A 27274-nucleotide genomic window follows, 5' to 3' on the forward strand; every position below is an offset into this window, starting at 1 on the left:
TCCTGCACTCATGTAAAAAGTCGAATTTATTGTGGAGGGACTGGATTGGATTGCAAGTCGTTCCAGCGTGTTTTTTTTTTTTTTTTTTTCTGCTGACAGTATGCAGAAACGTGCTGATTATGTGTAAAATAAAGGGCTCATGTTACACGGATTTATGGATTAGTACACTAGCGAATAAATAAGACCACCCTGGCAGAAAAAAATACGAATATAATGGTAGCTGTGTTACTGCACAGTTTTTTATATATGTTTATGTTGCACTACGGTAATATGCTAAATAACAGTATAGAAAATGTCATGGGGCGGTGTCTGTTGGTGCAGTTTCAGGTCGGCAGTAGTAGTGGTCACATGGCCTGTGTGCGTGTAAATGACAGGAGGGAGTGGAGATAGAAAGGGAGAAAGCGGGCTGTGGGAGGAGGGGGAGGAGCGAGGAGGGGAGGGGGAGAGAGAGAGAGAGAGAGAGAGAGAGAGAGAGAGCGCAAACTGGGGACACTCATCGACACAACGGAGAGCACTTTTTTGGGGGGGTGATTGAGGGGACCTCGTGTGGCTCCGAGCATCTCCCTCTGTCCTTCTGCTGGGTTTAATGTGTCAGGCCGGCGTTGGTTGGCCGTCACCCCCCCCCCCCCCCCCCCCCTGGATATTATTTATAACCGACAAGAAAATTGGATGGGACGCGCACACGGGCAAGACAATCCCGGAAATAACATGCGTACTCTCAGCCTGTCACGTACGCTCACTGAGGATTTGCATTGCTGTAGGCTGCCGTAGGTAAGCAGTAGACTGTGCTCTGCTGGAAGAAAATTTTACTTGCTTTTTTTTTTTCTCACCCCCTTTTCGCTATTATCTGCATATTTTATTTTATTTTACACTCTGAAATGCGTTTCTCAACTGAGTTAATGCCTTCGTGTAATGTTATTCTAAATTGTTATGGAGGGACCTATAAGAATTAGGCTGCTAAGTTGGGAATCAGTAACTGACAAAGACGAAATAGAAGTGTTTTAATGACCGTTTCATCGCAGTCCCATACGAATTTTAATTGTATAAGACTATATTTAAAGTAGAGATGTTGTCTGATTTCTAATTTTAGTCTAATTCGATATAAATAACTGTCAGTAAAAGTAAGGGCTTGATTCCTCAGCATTTCCCCTTCTTTTTAAAGATGAAAACTCAGCTGAAAATCCGCAATAGATACTGTAGCTTTGATTTAACGACAGTCTTAGAGTTTTGTAATTATATAGGCTACAACCCTTTTACATGGCACTGTCTTCTTGTCCTGCTTAAAATGATTTCAGTAGGCCTATATAAATACTGTATTGGAATTTGTTACACCATTAAATACTGCAGATTTATTTACTTCAGCCCACCGTGACAAGTGGCCTGCTCTGTGCTATTAATAGGCCTAAAGTGTATCGTTTTACTCTCCACAGATATCCTACACTGCCTCAAAATGTTTATAAGACGGATACAAGTAAATACACAGCTTGAGAGTAATAAATGATTGTAGTGGGTGAAATAAAAGCAACTAGAAGAGGACTTGGACATGAAACTTCTTCTCTCTCTGTGGCAGAGCTCCTCTCCATCAGAGAAAGCAGCGGCTGAGCTAGAAAATGAAGCGAGGACGTGAGCTACGTGCGCATCCAGCAGATGACGAGATGAAATGGAGAGCTTGGGACACACGGACCTTTTAAACCCAAGCTCTTCCCGCGGACCCGTCGCTGTTTCTGCCTCGCAGGAGGGAAGGACGAGCGGCCAGCAGCCAGACATTCACCACACGTATCGAGCGGACATGGGGCTCAACGGCTTCTGCGCGGCGCCGGTCGGGAGTCCTACGGCCGCGGAGTTACTCGCGGGGCTGGCCTCTCAGACCGACTCCCCTGGAATCACAACACCGACGAAGCAGTCCAAGACCGGCGTTCCGCTCTACAACGGCGGGGTGGTGTCTCCATCTGCCACCGTGGAGGGAAGTCACGCAGGCGTTTTGGCGCACACACCAAACGGTTACCCGGCACAAACGAAGGGGGTAGCGGGAGCAACTGGCGGCCCGATGTACCCCCTCACCAGCAGAGCCTGTCTGGTGGAGAATGGGGACCGGACAGCTCATGACAAGTGCCCTATAGCGATGCGGAGGATCAATGGTGACCTGAAAGGCAGGCAGGTGCAACAACAGAAACGGAGAGGTGGAGAGAACCGGGACACGGGGTCAGAAACTGTTAATGGACTCATGACAGGGTCACTGGGGTTAGGAAGTTCTGTGGATCCTGCTTTTGCTTCGGGAGACACAGACTTAAAGCGAAGGAGGTTGGCAGAGGGAAGTGCTGCCCACAAATCTTCAGAGGTCTCCAGGGTGGCCAGAGCAGTTGCCCCCCTCACGGTCACTGTCAACTGCAGCAACAGTTCCCAGAGCAACCAAATGGCCATCAGTCATGTGCACTGTGTCACACCCCAGTCTCCCTTCACCCCTCCAGCCCCTCACACTGTCCAGCACAACGGACACAAGGTGGCCTCCTCAGGCCTGCCAGCTGCACCCAGCCAGACCTCCCCTGTGGAGGCTAACAGCATCCCGAACCCACCACCCCCTGCAGGGGCTGGCTGGTCAGCAGAGCGCATAGCGCTGCAATATATTGTCCCCTGCATGAAATACTATGGCATCTGTGTGAAGGACAACTTCCTGGGCCCTCAGCTGGGTGACAGGGTCCTGGAGGAGGTGGAGGTCCTAAACCGCAGTGGGAAGTTTCGGGGTGGGCAGCTAGTGAGCCAGAAGAGCATTCCCTCCCGGAGCATCCGGGGCGACCAGATAGCCTGGGTGGAGGGACGCGAGCCCGGGTGCGAGAGCATCGGGGCGCTGATGGCTCACATCGATGAGGCCGTCATGTACAGCGCTGCCAATGGACAGCTGGGGGACTGTGTCATCAATGGACGCACTAAGGTGAGAGGAGGCACAGGGTGGGGACAGGATATGTTTGTTATCAAGCTACATGCCAGAGAAAACACAGGCTACAGAAAAGGCAGTGTTAGCCTGACAACATCATTCAGTTTTGAGTGTGTGGCTGGTTGTGTCATGTCTGCTCTGCTCCATCTTTACTTCTCTAATGCTGACACGCAGGCAAGCAAACACACACACACACACACACACACACACACACTCACACACACACACACACACACACACACACACACACACACACACACACACACTCACACCTCAGTGGGAAAGCGAACAGAGCGTCAGGTAGGATGCTGCTGTGTATTTGGCACATGTGAGCCTGATAAGGGGCGCTGTGTGTATCTGTGTCTGGGTTTAGGCCTGCCTAAGTTTGCCCCTGTCCCTGCCTTCATACCACTTGTACCCAGGAAAAAAAAAACTCTGGGGGCTGTATCTCCTCTGCCATCGCTATAACTCTGCCTTTGAAGACTTTTTCTATCACTACTTTTACCCATACAAACATGGCACTCGCGTGGTAGGAAAGTGTGTTTTTGTTTGTTTGTTTCCTTTATCTCATATATCTCATGCCTTGTGAGCTGCATGTTTTCTCTTTATTTTACCATGACTACACAACATGCCTCCATTTCTTTTTTCCACTGGTATTTTTCTAAAGCCGTGAAAAATTACAACACACACCACTGAGGGTAGTGATCTAATCACTAAACGGACTAGCTGTTGTACTCCCTTTTTGTTCTAGTCCACAGATGGCCTGGTAGGCAGTCGTTTTCACTGTCCTGGACACAGTTGTGGACATTGTGTCCAGGACAGAGAACCTACCCCCCACCCCTTCAGTGACGCAGTCCTGTGTTATCTGAGCCAGATAATGAGCCAGGTAATATCAGTGACCTATGCTCATTGAAATCTGGGTTATTCTTCAATCTGAATCTGCTTGTAACACGGCAAAAATGGTGCAACAGTGAGAGAAAAGAGAAAAACTGATTAAGAACTTGTCAGGATTTCTGTCTGTCTCTTTGTATTTTGTGACAATAATATTGTTTTCTGAGATATACTGTGGTGTCATGGCCTGGGTTCCTGACAGCTGAGTTAAACATTACATGCCTGTCTAGACCGTTACCCAACATCTTCTCAGTGTTTCAGCACACCCCTTGTTCAGTCAAGATTTAAAGTATAACAGATCCAGATGATGAAGATTGGTCTGAATTTAAACATTTGTCAGCCGCAGATCTTAATAAATGTTAGTCCAGCTTTCAACTTTAAATTGTAAATTTCGAAATGAACTCTCAAAAAAGTGGTGGAAATTGTGAAATATTTGTATAGTAATGTTTTACTTTCATTAACTCTGCAGTTTGACAGTTTTACACAGGTTAAACTGTGTCAAACTTTTATGTCCCATTTGGAAAAGAAATCCAAGAGGGCTCTTGATGAATGCCATGTCTGATCTGATCTGAAAAGAAGACACAACATTATTGCTCCCCATGGGGAAATTAGGAGAAAGCTGTTACCTGCAAGCTGGCAACCTCAGGTTTACTTCTTTATCAACACAGCTATAAATGAGACTACTGAGGAAATGTTTAGAAATATATGTGCAGCAATTTTTTTTATAGCGAAGTGGCCGTTATTTATATTAAATGGCTACACCTGAATTAACATACAGATAACGTGTCTAAAACTACTACCCATCATGTTTGGGTTGTGTCTTTCTCTCTACCCATCTCCATGCTAGACTCATTTACTCTCTTCCCAATGTACTTGCCGTACAACCTTCATCATATCTGTGTAACGTCATACGTAGCATCTTGTCCTGTCTACAAGTCTAGTCCTTTACATAAGTTTTACGCAGTGTTTAAACAGGGGCTGGTTGGGTCTACTTCACGTCAGTAGCCTTTGCTCTCTCGCACATGGACTGACTGTGCTGCTTTCAAGTCAAAGTCATGCCTAGTCTGAGTTCTGACAAAATGACAGCAAGCTGGGAAAGTTAAGTGACTGTTGCAGAACGGGTGAGTTAACAGACGGCTTTTATACTTAAGTTCCTCTGCGAATCTGTTCAGTTTAGAGGAACCTCTGCCTGCTCTTTTAGAATGCACAGACAACGTCTCTGAGGAAAAGATATGAATACGGAGGAAAAGCACTCTAACTTTATGTGATTGCTGCTATGCTGTTCATCAGTGCAGACTGTAATGAGGTGAATATAAAGTGTGTTGATGCATGTTTCTGTAATTGTTTCACTTGGTGGGGTGCTTATATGAGGTTAGAAAACAGACAAAAGAAGTGCATAGAAATAGTTACTGGGAAGAAACAGATTATGAGAGATGTAGAATTACAGTAGATACGTTTATTCTTAACTATAGTGTTAGCTTACACTGTTTTAGTCTATAGGTTACAATGTTGTATTTAGCTATTGCCTAATAAGTTATTCATTCTCTCTTATTTGGCGTGGCAATGACTGAGTGATTCCCAGGTAAAAAAAATATTAAGTTGCCAAACACCAGTTGTTACCTGGCCAGATTATTTGATTTGCCCTTGGTACCTTTAAAAAAAAGTTCAGTGCTGCACAGTACAAAATGTTCTGGCTGGGTGTTCATGTGGAGAAGTGCGGGAGACAGCATAGTGGTAGATACAGTGATGAAGTGTACATGAGAGAGAGAGAGAGGAAGTGATAGGAAAGGAAAAGAGGAGGATCTGGGAGGAGAACAGCTAGATAGAAGGTCACTGCGTCTTTTCCGTCCTTCTCCTCTTTGTCCACCGAAGATTATTTTTTCTACCCGTTCCTTCATTTTTTTTCCATTCTCTTTCTTGTCTTTTGTTCTGACCTCCTTTTCCTTTCCCCTGTCCTTTGCTTCACTCCCCCTCTCCTTTGTCTTATCAACCCCCTTGTTCGCTATTTGGACAAAATATTTCCCAGCCGTTACCTTGGTAACAGGCCCATACAGAGTCGATCTGCGCATTGTGTATGAAAGAGATGGAGAGAGAAACAGAGGGGCTGGCAAAGCCCAAAATAATGCCTCACCAGCAGCGGTTAATATTTCTGTACCCTGACTCCCATTAGTCAGCAGGAGCAAGGTTTTGCAGCCTGTGAGTCATACAGTAAGAAGGATTATAATGTTAACAAAAGGCATAGTAGTTCAGTTAATATGGTGCAAGGTGATGGTGGGAAAGTCTTGTATTATCGGGAAGAGCTGAACAACTCAGCGCAGGGAATAAGATACATGAAGGGGGAGGGGACTGACTGGAGGTGAGAGTGGAAGGGAATGGGGGGGATAGGGAGAAAGGAGTGGGAGGATGGTGTTGAGCAAGAGTGAGAAGAGGCGATGCAGCAGGAGCTTCAGCATAATGAGAATGTCTGCTGCAGCAGCATGTCCTCAGATGCCCCTCCTAAAGCTCAGCAGTGCCACCATGCAGCCAGGAGTCAGAAGTCATGCACACACACAATACAGCTACAGAGCTCCTAGCTAGCTTGTTTGGATGGATGGATAGATGGACAGATAAATATTTAACACATCTCCCTGAAAGGATATGAAAATAATAGTTAGTTGCAGCTCCAAATGCACTTCATACTCAAACATGTTTAACATTAGTCTAAGGTGTGGTCCTTGCTACCTCATATTCCTTTTGATGTTATGTTTATTTCCACTGTGTTGTGCTGTTGATGTCCACCAAAAAGCATTTACAGTATGTGCATCATATGTGTAAAGCATTAATGAACATCCTACTCATTTTCTATCAGTCTAAACAAGTATATTGCATACAAACTCTCACGCCCACCATAACTCAGCGTTCCGTTCCTAACGTGCCGAGGTGACTCATGCATAATGAGGGCCATAACTGCAGTAATCAATACAAGATGACGTTTGACTATTTGGTCATATTTGTGGTTATTGTTACTGCGTCTGTCTTCCTTCTTCTTCCCTTTGCTTTTGACATCAGATTATTGTGCTTATTGTATTCTCGTGACATCTCCACTGTGGACATCACAGAGGTACACACACATACACACTAGCAGATATCACTCTAGTTGGTGCTGTTGGCTGATACTTTGCAACCTTAGTCACGAAACCCTCTCATGGTAAAGAGTACACCTACTATCAAAAAACACAGATCAGTTTTCTCTGTCAGTGCAAACCAGTCCAGCGTTGCTGTTTATGTTGCAGTAAACCCAGGGGCTGGATACAGATGTTAGCTGACGTTGAAGTGATAGAGTCACTTGGATCAAATATCCTCACCCAGTCCAGGGTCACTCCAGATCTCACACACAAACAGTCCATTGTCAGTTTGGAATGAATATCCTATGCCCAGAAAACTATTAACCAGTCCATGGAAGCAATAATGTAGAGGTGAACCTAGCGAAATAATGGGCAATGACATGAACCAGGAAGGACCGCACAGATATAAGCCGGGAGTGACAAAGCAGTTCATCATAATTCAGTTAATTCACAAAGATCTTTATCTCCTTCGCTTCACTCAAATTCAATCTGTTACAAACTATTAATAATGAGAGATCCTGCTTTAAATCACATCCTGTGTCATCCAGGCTGCGTATGAGTAATCAGCTGTGGAAGTTAAGTAAGATGGCTGTGCTGCTTGACAATTAGTGACTTGACTGGTTTCAGCCCTGGAAATGACAAAGATCTGTTGTGTTGTGCTAAAGTTGTCCTTGAGGAAGATCTTGGACTCTCAGACTTTGATGCACCTTTCGAATAACCCACGAGGGCTCGGGGCTGTACCGCTCTCAAACTTTATGAAATTACCATTTTGTCTAACTCTTTGTTCTGTTTTCGCAAAGTCATGTTGATCTGTTTTCATCTGATTTAATCAAACAAAATTACGAGCGTCACAAAAGAACAATAAACTCTTCGTTTTATTATAGAAACACCTCTGTGTGCCTCAGTAACAAGATTTCACCAACAGTCTACAGCCACCTTAACATCTTAACTCCCTTTGACAGTAGTGTGCGTTAGATATGATGTTCTTTAAACTGCCATATCTACTTCTCAGTTCTAATCCTGGAATGATCACAGAACCAAAACTGCCACCGAAACCCCACACTGAGAAATTTTGTTTCTAAAATTCTCCTCGCTGTCTGCCATTGTCACAGTCTGCCAGCAACATCCTCATCTCTGTTTCAACCCCAGCTCCCTCCCACACATATACATACTCTCTCTCTCTCCCTCTCTCTCATTCTTTCGAATGCCTGTATTTGTTCAGGCTTATCTAGCCCCTCTCCCCCTCCTCACCCCTCACACCCCCATCATTCCTCTTATCAGAAAATGCGTGCAGCATTGGAGTTTATTTTTGCTCTTGTCCAGAACAGATTGTTCTGCCTGCCCAGCCATCACCTTGACAGCCCGGGTATCTACCCAGTGCTGCTATTAGGGCGTTAATGCTGGTGCCTGGCAGACAGGTGGTTGGTGCCAATTAGACTTCAGCTTGCTGTGGGCACAGATCTCAGCAGAGATGAAGGAGTGAGGAGGGCAGAAATGACAGATAGGATCGAGACATGCTGTGTCACGCCGCGTGCCTGAGTATTTTGTGTGTGTGTGTGTGTGTGTGTGTGTGTGAGTCTGAGTCTGAATGTGTGTGTGTGTGTATAGAAGACTGAAACCGTGTGGCAGTAAGTCTATTTTTTTTAATTCGTGCTTTTAGAATAAATATCATAACCTTCCTCCTAAATTGTTTGCCTGTCTTGTGTAAGCTTTGATATAGACATTGTATATGTTTATGTGTGTGTTTGTGTGTGTGATGTGTTTATGCTGCAGGCTAGGGCTGATCTGTCTGGTGTGGCAAAGTACATGTTAATTGTGGTTAATTGCAGTTGCTAAGACTGTTACCAGTTCGAAAAAAGCTATTTGCTGGGAAAACACAGCCCCTTGAATACATGCACACCCAAAATAATTGCTCTCATCCTTATATGTGCATAGAGAAAATCTGCCCTTCCACACTGTTTTTGTTTAATTTAACAAAAGATTAATGGAATTGTTCACTCTCAATATTCAAGAGTCAAATGCCTGTATATTCACTCTGATACAATGATTTCTGGCATGAAAATAAAACCTGTTCACCCTTAGTACTGACATTTTGTAATGTGGAAGCATTGAAATAATCTAATGAACTTTAATACTAAAGAAGTTTTATTTTCATGACAGCAAACATGATAAGAGTGGACATTTATCCTTGTGTGTTTTTGAAACAAATATGAAAATAGCATTTTACTGTGATTCTTAAATATTGAGAATGAACATCTGCATACATTTTTATAATCCCTACAAGACAGTGTATCAGCTGTTATTAGTATTGTATAAGATGAACAACAGCAGGTCACATATAAACGTGATCTAAAAGCAAGCCTCTGTCTGTAGTACTTTTTCCTGCTACAACTTGTGATGATATTGCATAGTCGGCAAGAATTCGCATTTTTTTCTCTTTGTCATCTCGGTTCAAATGCAGGTGAATGTAAACAAATGCATGTATGTTTACATTCACTTTTCCTCATCAAAATTCATTGTATGTATCACTTTGCTCCGTATTGTTACTTAAAAGAAAAATCCACAGGGTATCTTCATCCGAACTGCTAATATGAAATACATCCATAGTCATGTGCAAAACACAAACACACAAAGGAAGAGACAAAATGACAAAAATTCTGACATTAAAGGAATAAATTTTTTTTTTTTTAATAACTCCATTACTGACAGCTGGCTCACAATGTGATTTGCTGGTTTCCTGTGACAAGTTCCAATTACTCTAAATCACATTCGGATTACATTAATGTTTCTAATGATCATTATGTGCATACACATATTTTTCTTTTTTTTTTTCTTCACGTACATTTGGTTCATTTTGACTCAGCAGGTCTGGTTGTCAGTTGGAGCCCGGAGCAAAAGGTCCGGAGGTTAATGAGCTCTGACTGCGAGCGCTGGTCAGTAATGAGAGCTGACAATGGCGGCTGAGCAGAGTCACACACAGTACAACCAAACTCACTTGGCTGTGAATGAAGAGGCAAATACCACAAGAGGAGGAGGAGGAGGATGGCAATGAGCTCTCTAACCACAGCCCTCCTACACAAAACGTACCGTCACTTTTATTTGAGTTTCACAAACTACACGAGGACAGGTGCGTTTGTCTTAGAAATCTATGTGAGTGCTCTTTGATTTCCTCAGGGTTAAGACTCTCACGGTGTAGTACTAGAGCTTAAATGATAGCGTCAGGCAAGTTAAATCGATACTGCAGCAGAGCAGAACCTGTTAGTCATGAATGATAGTGTCCCAGAGCTGAGCTGAAGTGATGCACTGACTCTGATATTGTAACTTTTGCTTCCCATGCACAACAATATAAGTCAAGAGAGTGACAGTATCTTCCTTTGTAGTCAGCCTGGAGACATAAGAGAGAAGTTATTACTCTACATGCTGCCAGCTATTATCACCTAAAATCTCTCTCTGTCAGTACAGGCTGATGTCAGTTAGTGAATCAGCTGCACACTTTTCTTGCTTTACTGAAGAGACAGAAACTGAAAGCTAGAGCTGATGAAGACGGTTTTATAAACTATTAACTGCAGCCTGAAACGTGAGCATGATTCAACTGACCTAGTCTTGTACTCGTTTCATTTGACCCAGGTGTAGGTTTGTTTCTTAGCTTACAGTACATCTACAGTCACGTGGCTTTCTAATGGCCCGGGCCTGCAGTGTGCATTGGTTGAGGAGCTCTCACGCAGGTCTTGGTTCCCTCGGACTCTCCAGAGAAAGCAGCGCTCTCCGGCTTCACAGCCTCCAACACACAGACGTCAAGCAGGGGAAATACCAGCGCGAGACCATTGTTTGAACATGGATACTCTATCTGCAGATCGTTTCGTAGCTGGGAACAACAGCTGAACTCTGACACATTTCTCTGCTTCTCCCTCTCATGATTGTGTGTGTGTTTTGCAAATTCCATTATGGGATGTTACACTGAATATGCAAATAGTCCGCCCGGGAAAAAAAGTTTACTGTGGAGTAGAGGGAAAACCAAATGGCAAGAGATGGACCAGCTAAAGATGGAATGTAGACCAGACAGTCACCAAAGTGTCTGCTGTTTTTCCCTTGTACTGACTGAAATTTGTAAATGCTGATTGGTCACCTCGAGCTCATCATACTCATGATCACCTGTAGTTCCTCAAAGTGTAGCCATTCAGGACAGGTGGACTCGACTCCCACATTTTCCTTTCTGTGTTTGTAAAATAATCCATGACACAATTCACTTTTTATAAAAGCCAGTATCTTGAAAAGAGAATAAATAACTTAAGTCAATGTCAACATGTGTTTTTTTTGTCATGATGCTGCACAAAAGTGTTTTTTCATGGTCTAAAGTTGACACAAATGCACAACTAATGGTCCTGTTTCCTCTGTTTTTAGGCCATGGTTGCCTGTTACCCAGGTAACGGAGCAGGGTATGTCCGCCATGTTGACAACCCTAACGGTGATGGACGCTGCATCACTTGTATCTACTATCTTAACAAGAACTGGGATGTGAAGGTACATTTATTATCAATATCAGTTTAATTTATATAGCTAAATATGGATCTTTACAAAAACTGTATGTCCAGTGCAGTTTTATTACACTTTATGCCTTCTCAGTGTAACTGAGTTTAACTTGATTAAAATGTGGCACAACAAAAAGAAATAAAATACTCATTGTCAACTGCAGGTATTTACTATCCTTCCAAAATTCATATGGCTTCACATATATACTTTAAGTATGTTGCAAGTAAGAGTGAATTGTGTGTTTTCTGTGTATTTGTCTTTGTAGAAACAAGGAGGGTTGTTGCAGATTTACCCAGAAGGCAAAAATGTTGTAGCCAACATCGAACCTCTGTTTGACCGGCTGCTCATCTTCTGGTCTGACCGCAGGAACCCACATGAAGTGAAGCCAGCCTACTCCACTCGGTTAGTAACACTTTTACTGTCTACACAGTTCATGCACACACCCACACAAATTCTTATAAGGTTGTGATTTTGTATTGTATAAAAACAGACAGGGCACACTCACAACATTGCCAAAAATTGCAAATATGTGCACAATCATAGTACCGAAACGATTATTATCATCATTAAAATTATTTACTATAAACTCTCAGTGAGTTTTTGAATAATTGAACACTGTTTGCCCACAAAACACAAGTAGATTTATTATAAATATTTAATAAACAAGCTCAGTGGGTTAAATGAAGATAACAGACACAAACAGAGCAGGAGACAAAGAAGAATCTGTTTGTGTTTCAGTATCGCGCCTCGCCTTCCATTTCTCTGCTGCCTTCCCTGCTCTAAACCACCAGACTCAAAAACTTTGACAGTGTTGTTTGCATTCTTAGAAATTCAGCCAGTTAAAAAGAGGTAGAATTAAAATTGATTTGACAATCATATAGAAAAACCATCTCACAGACCTGCTTTGTACGTAAGCACACTGGTACAAGCACTTGTAAATTATAACACCAAATATTCCACTGAGGGAGTATAATGCATATCCTTTTACTCCTGCATTTCTTCTCGTCTCCTCTCCTCTCCATCTGACTGCTGGGGGGCGAGGTGGGGCCGGAGGCAGGAAGTATGTGTTTCCTGAGGGGTCGGTGGGAGGGAGAGGGGAGGAAGGTTCGATTGCACGACTCGTGCTGGAGAGGCACAGACATGGGAGACAGGAATAAACAACACAGCCCCACAGGAGAGACTAGAAACCGTAGAAATTAACTCTCTGCTGCCCAGTCTGCTGTTGACTCACTACAACCTGATTAATGAGACTTTGTTTATAATTTGCTCTCTCTTTCTGGGTCAGAAATAACCCTTTTAAAATCAAAATTTGACCCTTTGATGTGTTTTGGGGGTATTTTGTCCATGTTTGTTTTCATCCAGCAGCTGCATACTAGCATCTAAAACGTAATCACTAAGAAGAGTTTTTCGGGTCTTTCTTCTTTTTTTTGATTTGACAGATTATTCAAGCATCACTTTAGCAGAATAATGAAGACAGACAATTTCTCTCAGTCAGAGAAGTTTAAAGAAATTGGCTTAGTCAGTACTAGACTCAGAAACAGTGGCTTTATTTCTTTCAGAGACGTTTAAATGCAAAACTTTTTTCTTATCAGCGTCATTTTTATATATTTATATTTTATATCACAGCTAGCTGATGGCTCTTTCAAGGGCGTTTTTGACTCAAACCAAAACCCAGTCGGTTTCTTAGAGTAGAAGATATTTCATTTCTGAAATGGAGTTATATCATATATTTGAAAAAGATGTTAGCTCTTGTCTCAGCCTTATTTCTCTCTCCCTTTCTTGTGCCTTACAGCTATGCCATCACAGTCTGGTACTTTGATGCCAAAGAGAGAGCAGAGGCTAAAGAGAAATACAGATTGGGTATGTTTCTTCACAGTCATCGTCTCATATCGGTTTCTTTCCTGTCATGTTTATGCACTGTATGGCCTCTGGTTATACTTGGTGCAACTTAATATTGTATGTGTCTAATAATCTCTTTCTCTTATGATGCTTGTGTCCATAGCAACAGGACAGAAAGGTGTTCAAGTGCCTGTCACTCAAAACAGCAAGACATAAATCTCATCTAATCACTGGAGAGCACTCTGAAATATTATGTGCCTTCCTGAACTGCTAATGGACCTCGTGATCATAAAGGGAGACACTGTTAAACTGTCAGTCATCTCTGCAGCGCCATGCCACTCTTACATTGCCAGCTGTCAGATTCGCGTCACAGGCTGTGATGTAATGTTTTCCTGCCATGGGACTGGGCAGCTGATCAAAGATGTGGCAGATATAGAGCACAATGGGCTGGATTGTATGGGAAAGGTGAGATCAGAATTACATGTCATGGCGAAAGAAGATGAAAATAACTTCGACAGTCTCACTGAATCATCTATGAAGACAACTAACTGAAAATAAAACAGACTCCTTAATTTTATTTTGTTGCAGTTTTACCTGTTCAGTTATCAGAGTGATGTCGTGATGTATTGAGAAATCATTGTTTTACTCCACCCTGGTGTCATTTTCAATTCAACCACAAGAAGCGTAAATGATCCATCCGTGGACAGACAGTGGGGAAAACGGGTGCAAGGAGTAGAAATCAATTTGTGTTGTCTCTGAAATTCCTTATTTCCCCTGGGCTGTGATATGGTCCCCTTGTCTCATGATGTGGGCAAGTGTGTGTTGTGTGTGTGTGTGGTCAGTGTAAAGACAGAGACTCAGAAAAGAAATTGCTCATAAGGCATCAAGTGATTCTCGGCCATGATATAGTGGAAAGTGGCACTCATTCAAGTCAGTCCTGGCTCAAGCACTAACCCTGAAAATACAGGGCTGTACTCACAATTTATAATCAGTGCATGAGGACAACTCTACACTGTAGTTTTACTCTGTATAGCACACTAAGTATAGTTCAAGTATTATTCTAGGACTTTATTATATCTGTTCAAGAATAAAAAAAAGTCTTTTGCAGGAGCCTCTAAATGTTAGTGCCACGAAAACCCAGAGAATCCAGCATGAATGTTTCTTTTCTTTCTTTCTTTCTTTTTTTTTAAGTTGTTATAATGTGCATAGCAGATTTTCAAGACTGAACCTAGAGTACACAAAGCTTTTCTGCATACTTTCTGTTTGACTGAAACACACGGCTCACACTTGAGACAAGAGGCAAGCTGTCCAGAGACAGGGGTCAAAACAGGTTTTGATGAGCGCGTTTTGTGTGCTGGCATGTGTGTGTGTTTGTGTGTGTGTGTGTGTGTGTGTGTATGCTCATATGCCTGTATGCAGATTCAGCTTGACTCTTACCTGCTCTCAACATGATGGAAACAGTATCTATCAGCAATGTGGGCGCTGTCGGAAAAAAAAAACTGCCCAGAAAGACACATGCAAACACAGAAAAGATGGATAACACCAGATAATAATAATAATGATTTTAAAAAAAGAATAAAAATGACAAAGTTATACTAAACAGTACTTAGCAGAAAGATAATCTCAATCAACCTGTGCACTTAAGACCATTTACAGTATAAAGCACAGAGTTAAGCATACACTGTATGTGAACTGCAGGATCAAAATATTGCCTGCTCATGTGTGGGATTGAGTATATGTGTGTAAATGTGTACTTGGACATGTATGTGACAAATTCCACTGTCTTGAAGAGACAGTTGATGTTAGATTGGTTAAAGAGAAGGTTATTTTAAAAAGCACTTTATTGTTTGTAATGCCATGCGTGAATGATAGAAAAAGATAGAACTAAAATGTAGATTAATGCCTTTATGCTGTGGATAATATGGTCATTCAAATGCAATAGAAACTAAAACAATGAGAACAAATGGAAATTGTTTGCCTATTTTCTTTTTCTTTTTTTAAATTTGGAGTATTTAATTAAAACCTGTCTGTTTTTGTAAACAAAGTGTAATTGATTTACTGGGAAAAATCTGAGCTAAATCTTAGTTTTATCCTGCATCTTAGTCCATATTCAGAAATAAGAACCAACTCACCAAAACTTATTCAGTATCGAACATGTTCCCATCTCAATGTGGAGGAGATTACACCAAAGTTCCAATTTGAAGGACAAGGAGCAAAAAAACAAAGCATTTACTGTAGTTGTCACCAAGTGTTTAAATATAGCAGAACGGGTAGATAGTAGATAGTGAACTGATGAATATGTTAGTATGTGGGGCTTCCAGGACAGACATTTGTATTTTAGTGGTTATCAATAAACCAAAAGTAAGTGTTCTGTGATTCAGCGTCCAGGGTTCAAAGACACTTGGCAAGAGGCATCTCAAACAACTCAATAATAAAACACTGGTATATAAGATTATTTCTTTCTTGATAAACATGATGAAGATACTGTTTTAGTAGACTTTGCTTTCCTTAATGTGCTTTTGATTCCTCCAGTGTGGTAAGCTGATGCAATGACATTCAAGAGCAAGAATGCTTAGGGTTGCTGGCCCACCACAGGTTCCAGTGCTTGGGCCAGTGGGAAAAGTTTTGGGAAAAAATCTTTAAATTACTGAGGTGGCAGAATATTTTCCAAATCCACAGGATTTAGCTGATTAGAGGTCAGATTAAAACGAAAAAACAAGGAAAAACGACCAAGTTAAGCAGGATTTGGGGGATCCAAACAGACTCTGTATGCAAGCTCCTCAACACTTTATTGCAAAGGAGAAGATAAGAGACACAAAATTAAATCAAACAAATCCAACAAAATGCCGCCCGGTTTGCTCAGTTGGTAGAGCCCGAGACTCACTTTCTCGGGGTGGTGGGTTTGAACGCCACTCCGGGCGGCACCGCCTCACATGGGTCCACCACCTGTGGGAGGTGCCGTGGGATTTGGGTGCATTGTGGACTGGGCGGTAGTCGCCCCCGCGACCTGGGCCTGGACCCAGAGAAGCGGCAGATCATGACATGACAAATCCAACAAAATCAGCTGAAAGAAACGCAGCCTCTGACTTTTCTTGAAGTTGTTAAGCTAACGTTTAGCTAACATTTTCCTACTCAACAACCCAGTGAGCAGACATGGAGCAACCTTATCATCCCATTGAAGTCGTCTTCTCTGAAATCTGATAAACGTAAGTCCAGTATTTGCTCTGTATGTATCCCTGTTTTGTTCTCAACCTACAAGATAACTTTAGCTCTAGGCTATAGGCGTTTTAGCTGCTAGCTCGATGTTAGACTTTCTTCACAAGCTAGCCAACTTAGCTTGTTGTAGTTTTTGTTTTGGGGGGGGGGGGGGGGGGGGGGGGGTTAATATTTAATTGTTTAGTCTATGAAATGTTGAAACATTGTGGGGGACCACCACTTTGCAGAGCTAAATGTGATGTGTGTGAGACTCAGACCATAACCAGACCAAGAGAGTTCACTTTAACATAGACACACATACAGGGACACACCACACAATGGAAAGATTAAAATGCATGTCACCCTGACCCTTTGGGTAATCACCCCCATGACAGCGAAACATCTCTTGTCATCATAGCAGACTCTGCCATAATAAATGAGCTCCTCAAAACACACTGACACTGGCACAGAAACACAGATGGTGTTCATTAGTGTATTTATACACATGCTGCACACATAAACAAACTGTCTCAGTGCAGTAAAATCGCTAAGCAGAGCATAATCTTGTAGTACAGTCCCACTTTCTCCCCTAACACACACACACACACACACACACACACACACACACACACACACACACACACACACACACACACAGACTCACAGACACACTCATGTTTGCATACTCACAAGCAAGACAAGTTAACTGTCTGCAACAAATTGGAAATATAAACAGCAGGGTCTGGCAAACACACACCAAGACAATGCACCTCGTGACTTCGCCAACTTCCTCCTCTACTTTGCACACTCCTGGAGCCTGATCGGAAGTATGAATTATACAAGCCACTTCATCATAGTCCGAGGGGAATTCAGATGCCTCCTGCGAATAGGGCTGCAACTAACAATTGTTTTCATTATCAATTCATCTGCTGATTATTTTCGTGGTCGACTGATGAATTATTTTGTTTATAAAATGTTAGAAAAGCTTTTTATAATTGGCTTCTAAAGATGTCAGCTCAAGGTGACATCTTTATGTCTTGTTTTTTTCTGACCGACACTACGTAACCCAAAGATATTCACTTTCCTGTCATGTACAACAAATAAATGAATTAAATCTTCCCATTTGAAAAGCTGGGCCCAGAAAGTTGCTGGTATTTTTGTCAAAATAGTTAAAGATTAATTTTTTGTTGATGAGCTACCTGATTAATTGTCTGTTTAATGCTAGTTCCTGTATGTAGTTCGTTGGAAGTAGTTTGTTCAAATATAATCAACATATTAAAGTATATTTTGTCTTAGGGAGGGTGAGGTGTTGTTTTTATGCTGGTGCTGATACAGTACCTATACAGTTCTTTTTTCAACACCTTACTTTGAGGGATAAAAACCTTTTTTTAGTGAACACATTTTGGCTGACAAAAAAAATGTAGTCAGTTTCAGTACAGAGCCCCATAACGATGGGATGTTAAGATGCATCCATCATTTCTTTGGAATCAAAATGTACCAGATAAAAAATTAAACTACCACTATGACAAATGTGCTGAATAGAATGGGAGATATCCTAATACTGCTGACTTCTTAGAATATAAGCACCTTTCTGCTTTGTCTTTCATATAAATACAGAGGTCAGCAGAGTATGAAACTCTGCCTCCTGTTCTGCCAGTGACTCAGACTCTACTAATAATGAAGGAGATGTAAGATGAGGAGCTTTTGCTCATACATTTGCTGCAGAGTCTGAAGCAGTGTGTTGTGTCGTTCCTGTGATGGTGTATGCATTGTATTGGCAGAATATTTAAGTGACCTCAAGCTAACCCTTTAGTACCCTCATAGGAGCCCTCCATCAGTGTGTCAGAGATTTTGTATCTGATTGATTGGGGTGAAAGAAAAACAACACAGTGATCATTATTCAATTCACTTTTGCCTTTGTGCTAGCAGAGATTCAGACAGCTACATGGCAAATATCTTTTTGATGCTGTCATCTCCCTCCACCTTGTGGTTTATTGCCTTCATAACAGTTAAGGTCTAATTCATCCTGTAATGTCATGTCTAACCACCAGGGGACAGCACTGAATATAAAAAGTCTTCATGTGTGAATTCTTTTGTGTGATTGGTACTCTTTATGTAGTTTGGATTGATGTGAGCTTTGCTCGCAATTTCGATGTTTCTCTATATCCACTTTTTGCTGGACTGTACAGATTGTAATGGAACATGCACTCACACACGTATAGAGCACTGAAAACACAGTATTAGCACCGAAATGTTAGCAGTTGCAGAAGACTGTGCACTTACATAATGGAAACACAACGTGTGCAGCCTGATGGCCGATGACTCTTTGTATGTAATATGCCAACAAGCATGACATCATATTTTTATTTATTGGAGTCTTCACCATGGTCTTAGATTTTATTTTTGCACTCTTGTCATAGTGATGTAAATCTTCCTATTATTGCTCCTTGGGTCATATGACCCTGCCGTTCTGTGCCTGGGTGCACAAAAAGCGATTGGTTCAGTCTGTGTACCTGCCACTCTTCAGCTTTGATCTCTAATTCTGTCACAGCTCAGGTTTTGGAGGACTCAATAGCATGACTCAGAGGCACTGGAAAAAGTTCACCTTTATGAAGGAGACAACAGCAAACAGGGCATGGGCCGTGGTTGGTAACAGGTGGGCAAATTAACCAGGCAAAAGGCAAAATCCAAAAACAGGCAGGTTGTCAAAACAGGCAAGAAAGATTGGAAAGCTGTGATGGTGGAAAACAGATAATCGGGCAGGGAATAAGTGGAAATGGGCCAGTATAAATACTAACAGCTGATAAGGACTAGGGAACAGGTGAGTAGGTGGGCGGGGAAGAGTCAGGTGCCCAAAAGGTGGGAAAGCCAAGGTTACTGCAGGGCAGGAGGGGTGTGGCAGGGTCTGAAATGAGTCAGAAGTACAGAAAAGAGGTCAGCAGAGTTTTAATGAATGTATGAACGCCCTGAGACAAGTGCAGCTTTTGCACAACTGCCACATCTGTCCTGCACCAGTTTTCCGATAAAGTAATGTGTTTTTCTTTCTCTCTCAAAGTTTCGAAATGTCGTATTGCGAATCATCACTTTTTTTCTTGTACCGGTAATATAATTTTTTTTTTTTTTTTAACAGTGATTTAATTTAGAGATGTTACAGGAATCTGACTTGGATGTTTTGCCATTACTGCCATCCTTCCTTTTTTTTTAGGTTTCAATATGTCTTATTTTGGTTATTTTGGTCTTTGTCCATGTTTTTTTTTGGTATTTAGCCACTGTTTCATCTGTGGATTTTTAAATCTAAAACAGGCACAGCTTTTGGGTCCATTCATTGCCTATTTAGCTCCTTAAGGAGCTATTGTAAGTGGCTTCATCAATAGCATCAGTTGCATTATTTAACAGAAAAAAATGAGAAAACAAGATTTTCCTCTAAATTATTTATGCTCATTTCCCTTACGTCTCAGTGTGTAAAATGTATCAGAATCCAAAAATTGATCTCATTGCAGGTAATGTTAGAAGAGGATCATTGTTATAATTTGAGAGACTTGTCAAATGTCTGCTGACATTTTGGCTCATCACTTTTTTGCTAATTGATGCTTATTTTTTTTCTCTTTTACCGCGATTACAGGGCCAAATTTGATTAGAGTTTTATGAACTTCTGTTTTTTCTCTAATTTCACTAAGCTCAAACTGATGCCAGCACGAATTTGTCTATACAGCTGGATCGTCTCTACACTCGATATGTGCGATACACAATATTGTTGATATTGTTCCTGTAGAAATTTTGGAGATAAAAAATTAATTGTGTTCCAAAAAAATGGGGAGCATAATGTACATTTGTGGTTGTGCCATTTATTGTGTGCATTGCAGTATTTAAAACCAAAATATGTTATGATCACCCCCTACGGTGGCTGTTTTGAACTATGTTTTGGACTTTTGGATGAACTGTTATGGATGGATTCTTTTGTTGGACTCTTCTGTATATTCAGCCCTTGGTGAGTTTTGAAGTCTTTTGGATTTTTGCTGAAATCTGAATGATGAATGATCTGAGGACTCAAACTTGTTTTGGTCCCTTTGGTTGGTTTTGTTCAGTAGTTCTTGTATTATGTTGAAGTCATGGTCTTTGTGTATCTGTTCCTAGTCTACTTCTTGTCTTTGTCTGGTTTCCCGCCTTGTTGATTGTCTGCCACGCCCTAAGGTGAATCACCTGTCCAATTACCCTCTGTGTATATAAGTCTTGTTGCTCGCCTATGTCTTTGTCAGTTCACCTGTTGTCTTGCTTGAGTTTGTATGTGTTGCCATCCCTGCCTATGTTTGAGCCTTGGGTTCCTTTGGACTTACCTCCACTGCCTTGCTCATGTCAAGTAAGAATTCCCTGAGTTTGCTTTTGAGTTTGTGTCCTCCACGTTTTACTCCTTTATGGATGATTTTTTTTTTTTTTTGTTACCTGAGTTTTGTTTCCTGGACATGGACTTAATGCCAGTGATTTTGAGTTAATTGAAAGACATATCCCCATCCGTCCCTCTGGTGGTGTCTGCATTTGGGTCCTTTCCCTCGTGTTCCTGGCTACAGCAACAGCCCACACAACAGTACAAATCGACCAAGTATGGACCCAGCAGACCTGACTTTTGAGGCCAAGTTGGAGGAGTTCAAGTGCACGCTCATGTTCCTATACCTAGAAACATACAGAGACATTTGTAAGGAATACACTCAGGCTGTCTGCAGATTGCACAAGGAAAGCTGCTAAGAAGCCCTGGCTAAGGAGTCACTTACCAGAGTGACTCCAAAACTTTGTGTACAGTATTGAACTCCATCTGGACTCCCCATCAGCTAGCCGTCAGTTACCCTTTGGCCTGTTAGCCTCCAGCTCGCCTCCTAGGCGGCCTCCTAGTTGGCTAGTCTTCCTGAGCGACTCTGCCTGGCCTCCTGAACTGATTTGCGTGTTTGTGTGGGCTTCAGGTCGGCCTCCCCACCATCTTCACCTGTCTGCCCGGCCTCCAGGCCTTCTGTCTGAGGTCTCCTGCTTCCCCCCTGTCTGGGCTCGAGAGTGTCCACCTGGGGTCTCCAGCTCTACTTGTCAGCTCCCTGTTTACTGGCCCCTGGATGTGGGTCCTTTCCCTCGTGTTCCCTGCTGCAGCAACAACTCTCATAACAAAATATTGCATGTGCTGGGAGATGTAAAGCACATAACTTATCCTCATAGGTGAGTTGAAAATTTTATAACTGACACTGCACATGAGTTATGAAGAAAATCGGCTGAACAGACATCAGATTTCTTGAATAGTAAGCAGTTAAAATTCCTGCAGTACACACCTGTCATATTCAGTGAAGGCTGTTTGGCTGTGAGAAAGCTGTAAGCCAAATTATAAATAGGAAGTTGGCAATTTCCCTGCCATGCCCAGTGGGTTGTCAGTTGATATTTCATTGTACCTGCCCTGTGTTTGATGCACTTTTACTTCCTCACATCTGGTGTGATTACTTTTAGGTTCTGTAATGTCTTTGAAATAAACCACTCTGGGCTGCAGTGACGAGCTAGAGACTGATAACGTGCTTAGATCTTACTCTTTCTTTTAAGTCTCAGAAGTAAATTGTATCCTGCAGTCAATGAGAAATGTTTTAAGAGGTATTTGTGAGACAAGATGAGAGATGATTGAAAGACTGGCGAGAAGGACGGTGTGTGGCAGAAAATTGCCCCCCAAAAAATGGCCCTTGATACAAAAGGGCCAGCACCACACTGATGATGCCCCAATACAACTTTCACACCTTAGTTTTATGTAGAGATGAGTGTATAGTACAGGCTTACATTATGAAGATATGACAGTTTTCTCTGAATCAGAGATTACAAATTGGAATGGTTTTGTTTTTCTGTCCATTTGGCATTTGTGAGTGTTTGTGTGTGATTGATTTTTGAATGATGAGTGGGCATTCTTGTCTTTATTGAGGAAATAGCATATCAAAACATCAAAGCAAAAACAGCAGGAATGTTATTCCACAATACCTAAAAAGCTTTTGATGTGTGCACATGTGGTTGTCAAGTGGACATTGATTTGTGTCTTGTGTACTAAATGAACAGCTTTGTTTTCCTGCAATCTTTTTCCTTCCCCCTCCTTCCCCCTCCCTCCTCTTTGGAATTTAACTGCAGGTGAATTTACATGAAAAACAACAAATTCATGCATTAATTAGTTATCAAAGAAAATCCAAATAAAAGTCTACAGAAACAGAACTGAAGGGCCCATCCATGATGTAGAGAATTAACCCTGGTGGTACACTTATACATGCGCACTGTGGGGGTTGAAGGGCAATGCACTGTGACATTTCCTGTTCAGCCTTTTTATGTCACATTTGACTGATTTAGGTCCGAGTTATGCTACAAGAAATTTTCATAAGTTTCCGTTGCTTAGTTTGTGTTGCACTGACTGATCAAATACACACAAACACACACACGTTTTCATAAAAGCAACCCCTTGTTCAGGAAATTTGATGTCTGGCTTCAACTTCACTTTGATGATCTTGGTGTCCCATAGCTGGCCTCAGTCTATCTTTATCTAAAAGCATGGGTCTGAGAGAAGTTGCCATTCGCCTTGATCACACTGTTGCATCTTCAGTTAAAACAGCATTGCTACATTTCTACAGCATGGCTTCTCATGACCTGTCTCTCCATGAATCTGCTTTGCCTTTTTCTGTGTCTTAATGAGGCTGTTTTCATCCTTTGCCTTGCTTTCACTTTTGTTATTACCTGTTTTCGACAGACTTAATTTTTTTTTCCTTGAATTTCTGCCCCTTTTCCATGATGTCCATTCACCATTTAGGTTTCACACTTAGACATCAGTGACAGCTGATACAAGGCAAAAATATTTTTCAGTTCTTTTATTTTCATGTCCCCTGACAACTGGCCTTGGTGCTTTGGAACGCTGGGTTCTCCTGGTAACACAGTTATCACTCTGTGTTCTCTGTATTTTTCAGAAAGAGAAAGGAGCCAGGTTTCCTCAAGGTAGTTTAGACAGCTACAAAGTTGTTTCAAAGTTACATGAATTACACACCTTCCATACAAAAGGCAGCAGGTTTGGTGTTTATTCCTAAAGAATTCTTTACCTCCACAGCCTCTTATGGAGGTTTGTGGGCTTTAAAAAAAGTCTATACAACTTTTTTTTCATGTTGGTATTGTAAATCTTTTACTCCTACTGCCTTTAATGTTCTCTGTTCTTAGTCATGTGTACTTGCTGTCATAATACTGTAGGTGTTGTGCCCAAGATAGTTCACACTTGTTTTGCAACTAATGAATGACCTCTGTGCTCTTGAAAGGAATTACATGTCTTTTAAATGTGATTTTTACATTCCAAGATCACACCAAGCTTTCTTATTGATTTTTCAGAGTAGGGCCCGTCTGAAACACTGTTCAGGAAGAAAACACAGCTATTGTTAATGATTCAAACCTCAGTTTTGTTAAAGTGTAACTAAAGAGGATCGCTTGATGGCCATCATTTTGAATCATTCATGCACAGAGGGGAAACTTTACTGAGATCAGAATGTTGGACAGAAAGGGGCAGCTGTATGTTCTGGGAGCATTGCAATGGAAAGCAATCTACAGTTAGTGTATACTGTAGAGTGGCCAAAAGGGTAGCATATAGAGTGAAAATTACTACAGGGCATAAAATTCACACCAAGGGTAACTGCCTGTGAGAAACATTGAAAGGCAGCTCTATCAATCCTAAATCTACTGATTACAATTTTGTGACTAATCATTTTAAAACTGACATTAGTGGTGGTTTCTGTACTATGATGTGGTTGAAAGTGAATTATGCATATGCTCCCAATGGCAGTTAAAAAATGCACAATGATGGACTGGGCAACTGTGCGCCATTTAAATATTGTTATTGACAAATATTACCATCTCTGGTGGAGTGTGTAACTGAACTCAAATCAGTGTCATTTCACCTCAGTGTATTCAGTGAATATTGTATATATGTATTGGTAGAAAGTAACTAAGTACATTTACTCAAGTACTGCATAATTTGAGGCGCTTGGATTTTACTTAAGTATTTTCATTTTCTTACTTTGTACTTTAACTCCACTACAGTTGAGAGAGAAATTCTCTGATCTTTCCTCCACTACATTAATTTGACAACATTAGTTACTAGTTACTTTGGAAATCGAAATGACACATTATTCGGTTATTCTGAAATAGGACATTTTGCATAAGGGAAACCTTTACTGTTGGTACTTGTGTTTTCAAGTATTTCTCCTGACACTTGTCAGATACATGTAAGTTTAAGGGATGAGAAGAGTTTCGTTTTCTGTCAAAGGATGTGGGTGTATGCTGCAGTGGTTGTGTGGCAATTATAGATGACTCTCTCTTTTGCAATAAATATTTTTATTCTAAGTATTTCTGGTTTCATTTTGAGACATCAGAAGCAATTATGCTAAAATTGCTCTTTTTTTTTTCATTTTCTGCCAATGGAACACAGAGTTCCTAGAGGGAAAAAAAACATGCAATTATGGCTTACACTCATCACCCTTCCCAGCCAAACAATACTGTAATCATATCTTCCTGCAGAGAGACTAACAAACCAGCAGTGAATCAAAGAACAACAAAGGTTCATAAACTTGCAAAAGTGTTTTAATATGCACTGATTATAGCTGTTCAAACTGAAACGGCAGGATTATGTCTTTCATGCTCAGAATATATAGCAGTGTCTTTACCATGTCCTTTACTCTAAGGTCACATCTGTAGTTGCCATGGTGATGGATCTCCTTCCCAGCATGTCTCAGAATAATTAAGTGATTTCTGATGATCTCTCCTGGGCTGTGTATACATTATCGTCAAATCAATAGATCTTCTTGTATTTCCACATATGTGGAGCACACACAGTACGTCTTCACGGGCTGAGATTGTAGTATATTGTGTTTGTCTGTGACCCTGCAATCACATAAACTGCACTGTGTATGCATAATGTCCATGTTAGTGTGTGCAGAATGACAGACATGGTTAATGATGGTTGGCTTGGCAGACTTCATACATGGATGTGAATGTGACTCTGTGTCCCCGGGGAGCCATGCAGTGCAACTGTTCTCACGGGATGGGGTGTGTCTGAGCACCTATCCCAGGGGCATCTCCAACACAAGCGAAGGCTTAGACCGTCTGACCCGTCCGTCTGACCTCTGCTTGGTCCTCCATTGGGCCCCACAAACCCTGCCTCTGCTGGCGTCTGTCTGTGCAAGCCCCCTCGGCAAGATTCTTTCAGGTCTGGTTTATAAAAAAGCAGTGGGAGATATTTATGTTACATGTACACCAACTTCTGAAAGAGTGCAATTTCAGCTGAGCAATATCGTAAAGCCGCCAGGATAGTCCAAACCCAGTCAAAGTGGATGTAGTCTCAGACATTTGCTGAATAGGGCTATGCGTGCTAAAAGCTGGAAACTGATTACTTCAAGTGTCCTATTAATGGCATCAAGAGGAACTTGCAAGTCATATAGAAAAGAGACTCGGATTGCAATTTCCTCAAAATAAACGAAAAAACGAAAAATTACACTTAAAGTGGCATAAGGCTACTGAAGAAGGATAAGCGCTGGCCTCAAAGCAGAAACATTGTTAACAAGTTGCAAGAGAATTGTTAATGAAAATTTAGACAGATAAGTCTCACCAATTACGTCGTTTGCCTGGAAATTCAGTATAGACATTCATGGTTCCCAGATGGTGTATCCTAATGACTTTATTGATCTCCTGACTTTGTAATAGCTTCACCATGAGTTTCACACTTGTAGTTTTGAGCGAAAGGTCTGAACAGTTAATGGGAAGATTGCCATAACATTTGGTTCAGACGTTCATGTGCCCCACATGAACTGTAATTAATTTGGTGATCCCTTTTTATCTAGCATCAGTAGGTCAAAATTTCAATTTGCTCAATACTTTGGTTTATGGACCAAAATAACACTTGCAAAACCATTCCCATCAGTTTCAGCTGAAAATGGTGGTGCTGATGGGCAAATTGGCATATTATGCAAAATGTGCACTGTATCAGGAAGCACAGCTCCAGTTCTCTTTATTGCTTGAAAGATTTTTGAATCTATAAAAATGTTTATGGAAAAGTTTGGTTATAGATTGTACCCTAGTTTGCCGACCAGGAGAAGGTTATCATCTCACATTTTTGGTTGAAAGGATAGTCTGCTGCAGAATAAATGACCCAACTTCATGACACACTGCTGCATTAAGTTCCTACAACATCAGCTTATGGTTCCTCACAGGCCAGGCTACTACATGATTAGGCTGCAGTTTGCTGTGTAAGCCAGGCCTAGACAAGCTAAAGAGGAGGATTAGAGCAGTAAGAAACTGGGGCAGAGAAAGAAGACACAGTGACTACCTGCACAGTAGCTGTTAAATCTGAAGGCTAGTACTGTGGGGAGTAGCATTTTCACATCAGCTTGTCAGATCAGGCAGAAATACATTTGTTAGGTGACAGTAGGAAACTGTGTCAGTGGGAGCAGCAGCAACAGTTTATCTAACCGACATGGCAGCACTGCTATGTCGGTTGCAATAGTAGAGTGCGGCTAACGGCTTGGGCCAACCAAGGCATTACCAGCTACAGTAAGGGGATTAGGCTGCCATGTGGCCTCACTAGTCTCACCCACTGAGAGGTTAAGGAGGGGAGAGAGGAGGTGAAATGTGGTGGGGGAGGAACACTGGGGAATCTGTAGTGGAGGTGATTAAGAGATTTGATTTTTTTTTTTTTTTTTTTTTTTGATATTTTCACTGTACTCTCCATAACAGTGAAAGTCAAGTAAAAACAAGCCCA

The 27274-nt window shown here is 41.6% G+C and overlaps 1 protein-coding gene across 2 annotated transcripts; it reads left to right on the forward strand.

Moving 5' to 3' along the window:
- Nucleotides 1-482: 482 nt before the first annotated feature.
- Nucleotides 483-15340, forward strand: egln2 (egl-9 family hypoxia-inducible factor 2). 2 transcript variants are annotated; one of them, XM_041046538.1, is made up of 6 exons: nt 483-771; nt 1431-2929; nt 11329-11448; nt 11723-11859; nt 13250-13317; nt 13460-15340. In XM_041046538.1, exons 2-6 carry the CDS (start codon nt 1661-1663, stop codon nt 13510-13512), a joined length of 1647 nt encoding a protein of 548 aa, XP_040902472.1. In that variant the 5' UTR covers nt 483-771; nt 1431-1660; the 3' UTR covers nt 13513-15340. The 2 variants fall into 2 exon arrangements, with proteins under 2 accessions (XP_040902472.1, XP_040902473.1); XM_041046539.1 differs by having other exon boundaries at nt 1571-2929.
- The last annotated feature ends 11934 nt before the right edge of the window (nt 15341-27274 follow it).

The sequence above is a fragment of the Toxotes jaculatrix genome, chromosome 9 (genome assembly GCF_017976425.1).
Source record: "Toxotes jaculatrix isolate fToxJac2 chromosome 9, fToxJac2.pri, whole genome shotgun sequence".
Taxonomy (NCBI): Eukaryota; Metazoa; Chordata; class Actinopteri; family Toxotidae; genus Toxotes; species Toxotes jaculatrix.

Bases quoted from the DNA above. Each gene is read 5' to 3' on its own strand.
- egln2 (XM_041046538.1), top strand. From the start codon at position 1,661: ATGGAGAGCTTGGGACACACGGACCTTTTAAACCCAAGCTCTTCCCGC. The intron at 11,449-11,722 runs GTACATTTATTA...TTGTCTTTGTAG, and splicing joins ACAAGAACTGGGATGTGAAG to AAACAAGGAGGGTTGTTGCA. The intron at 11,860-13,249 runs GTTAGTAACACT...TGTGCCTTACAG, and splicing joins AAGCCAGCCTACTCCACTCG to CTATGCCATCACAGTCTGGT.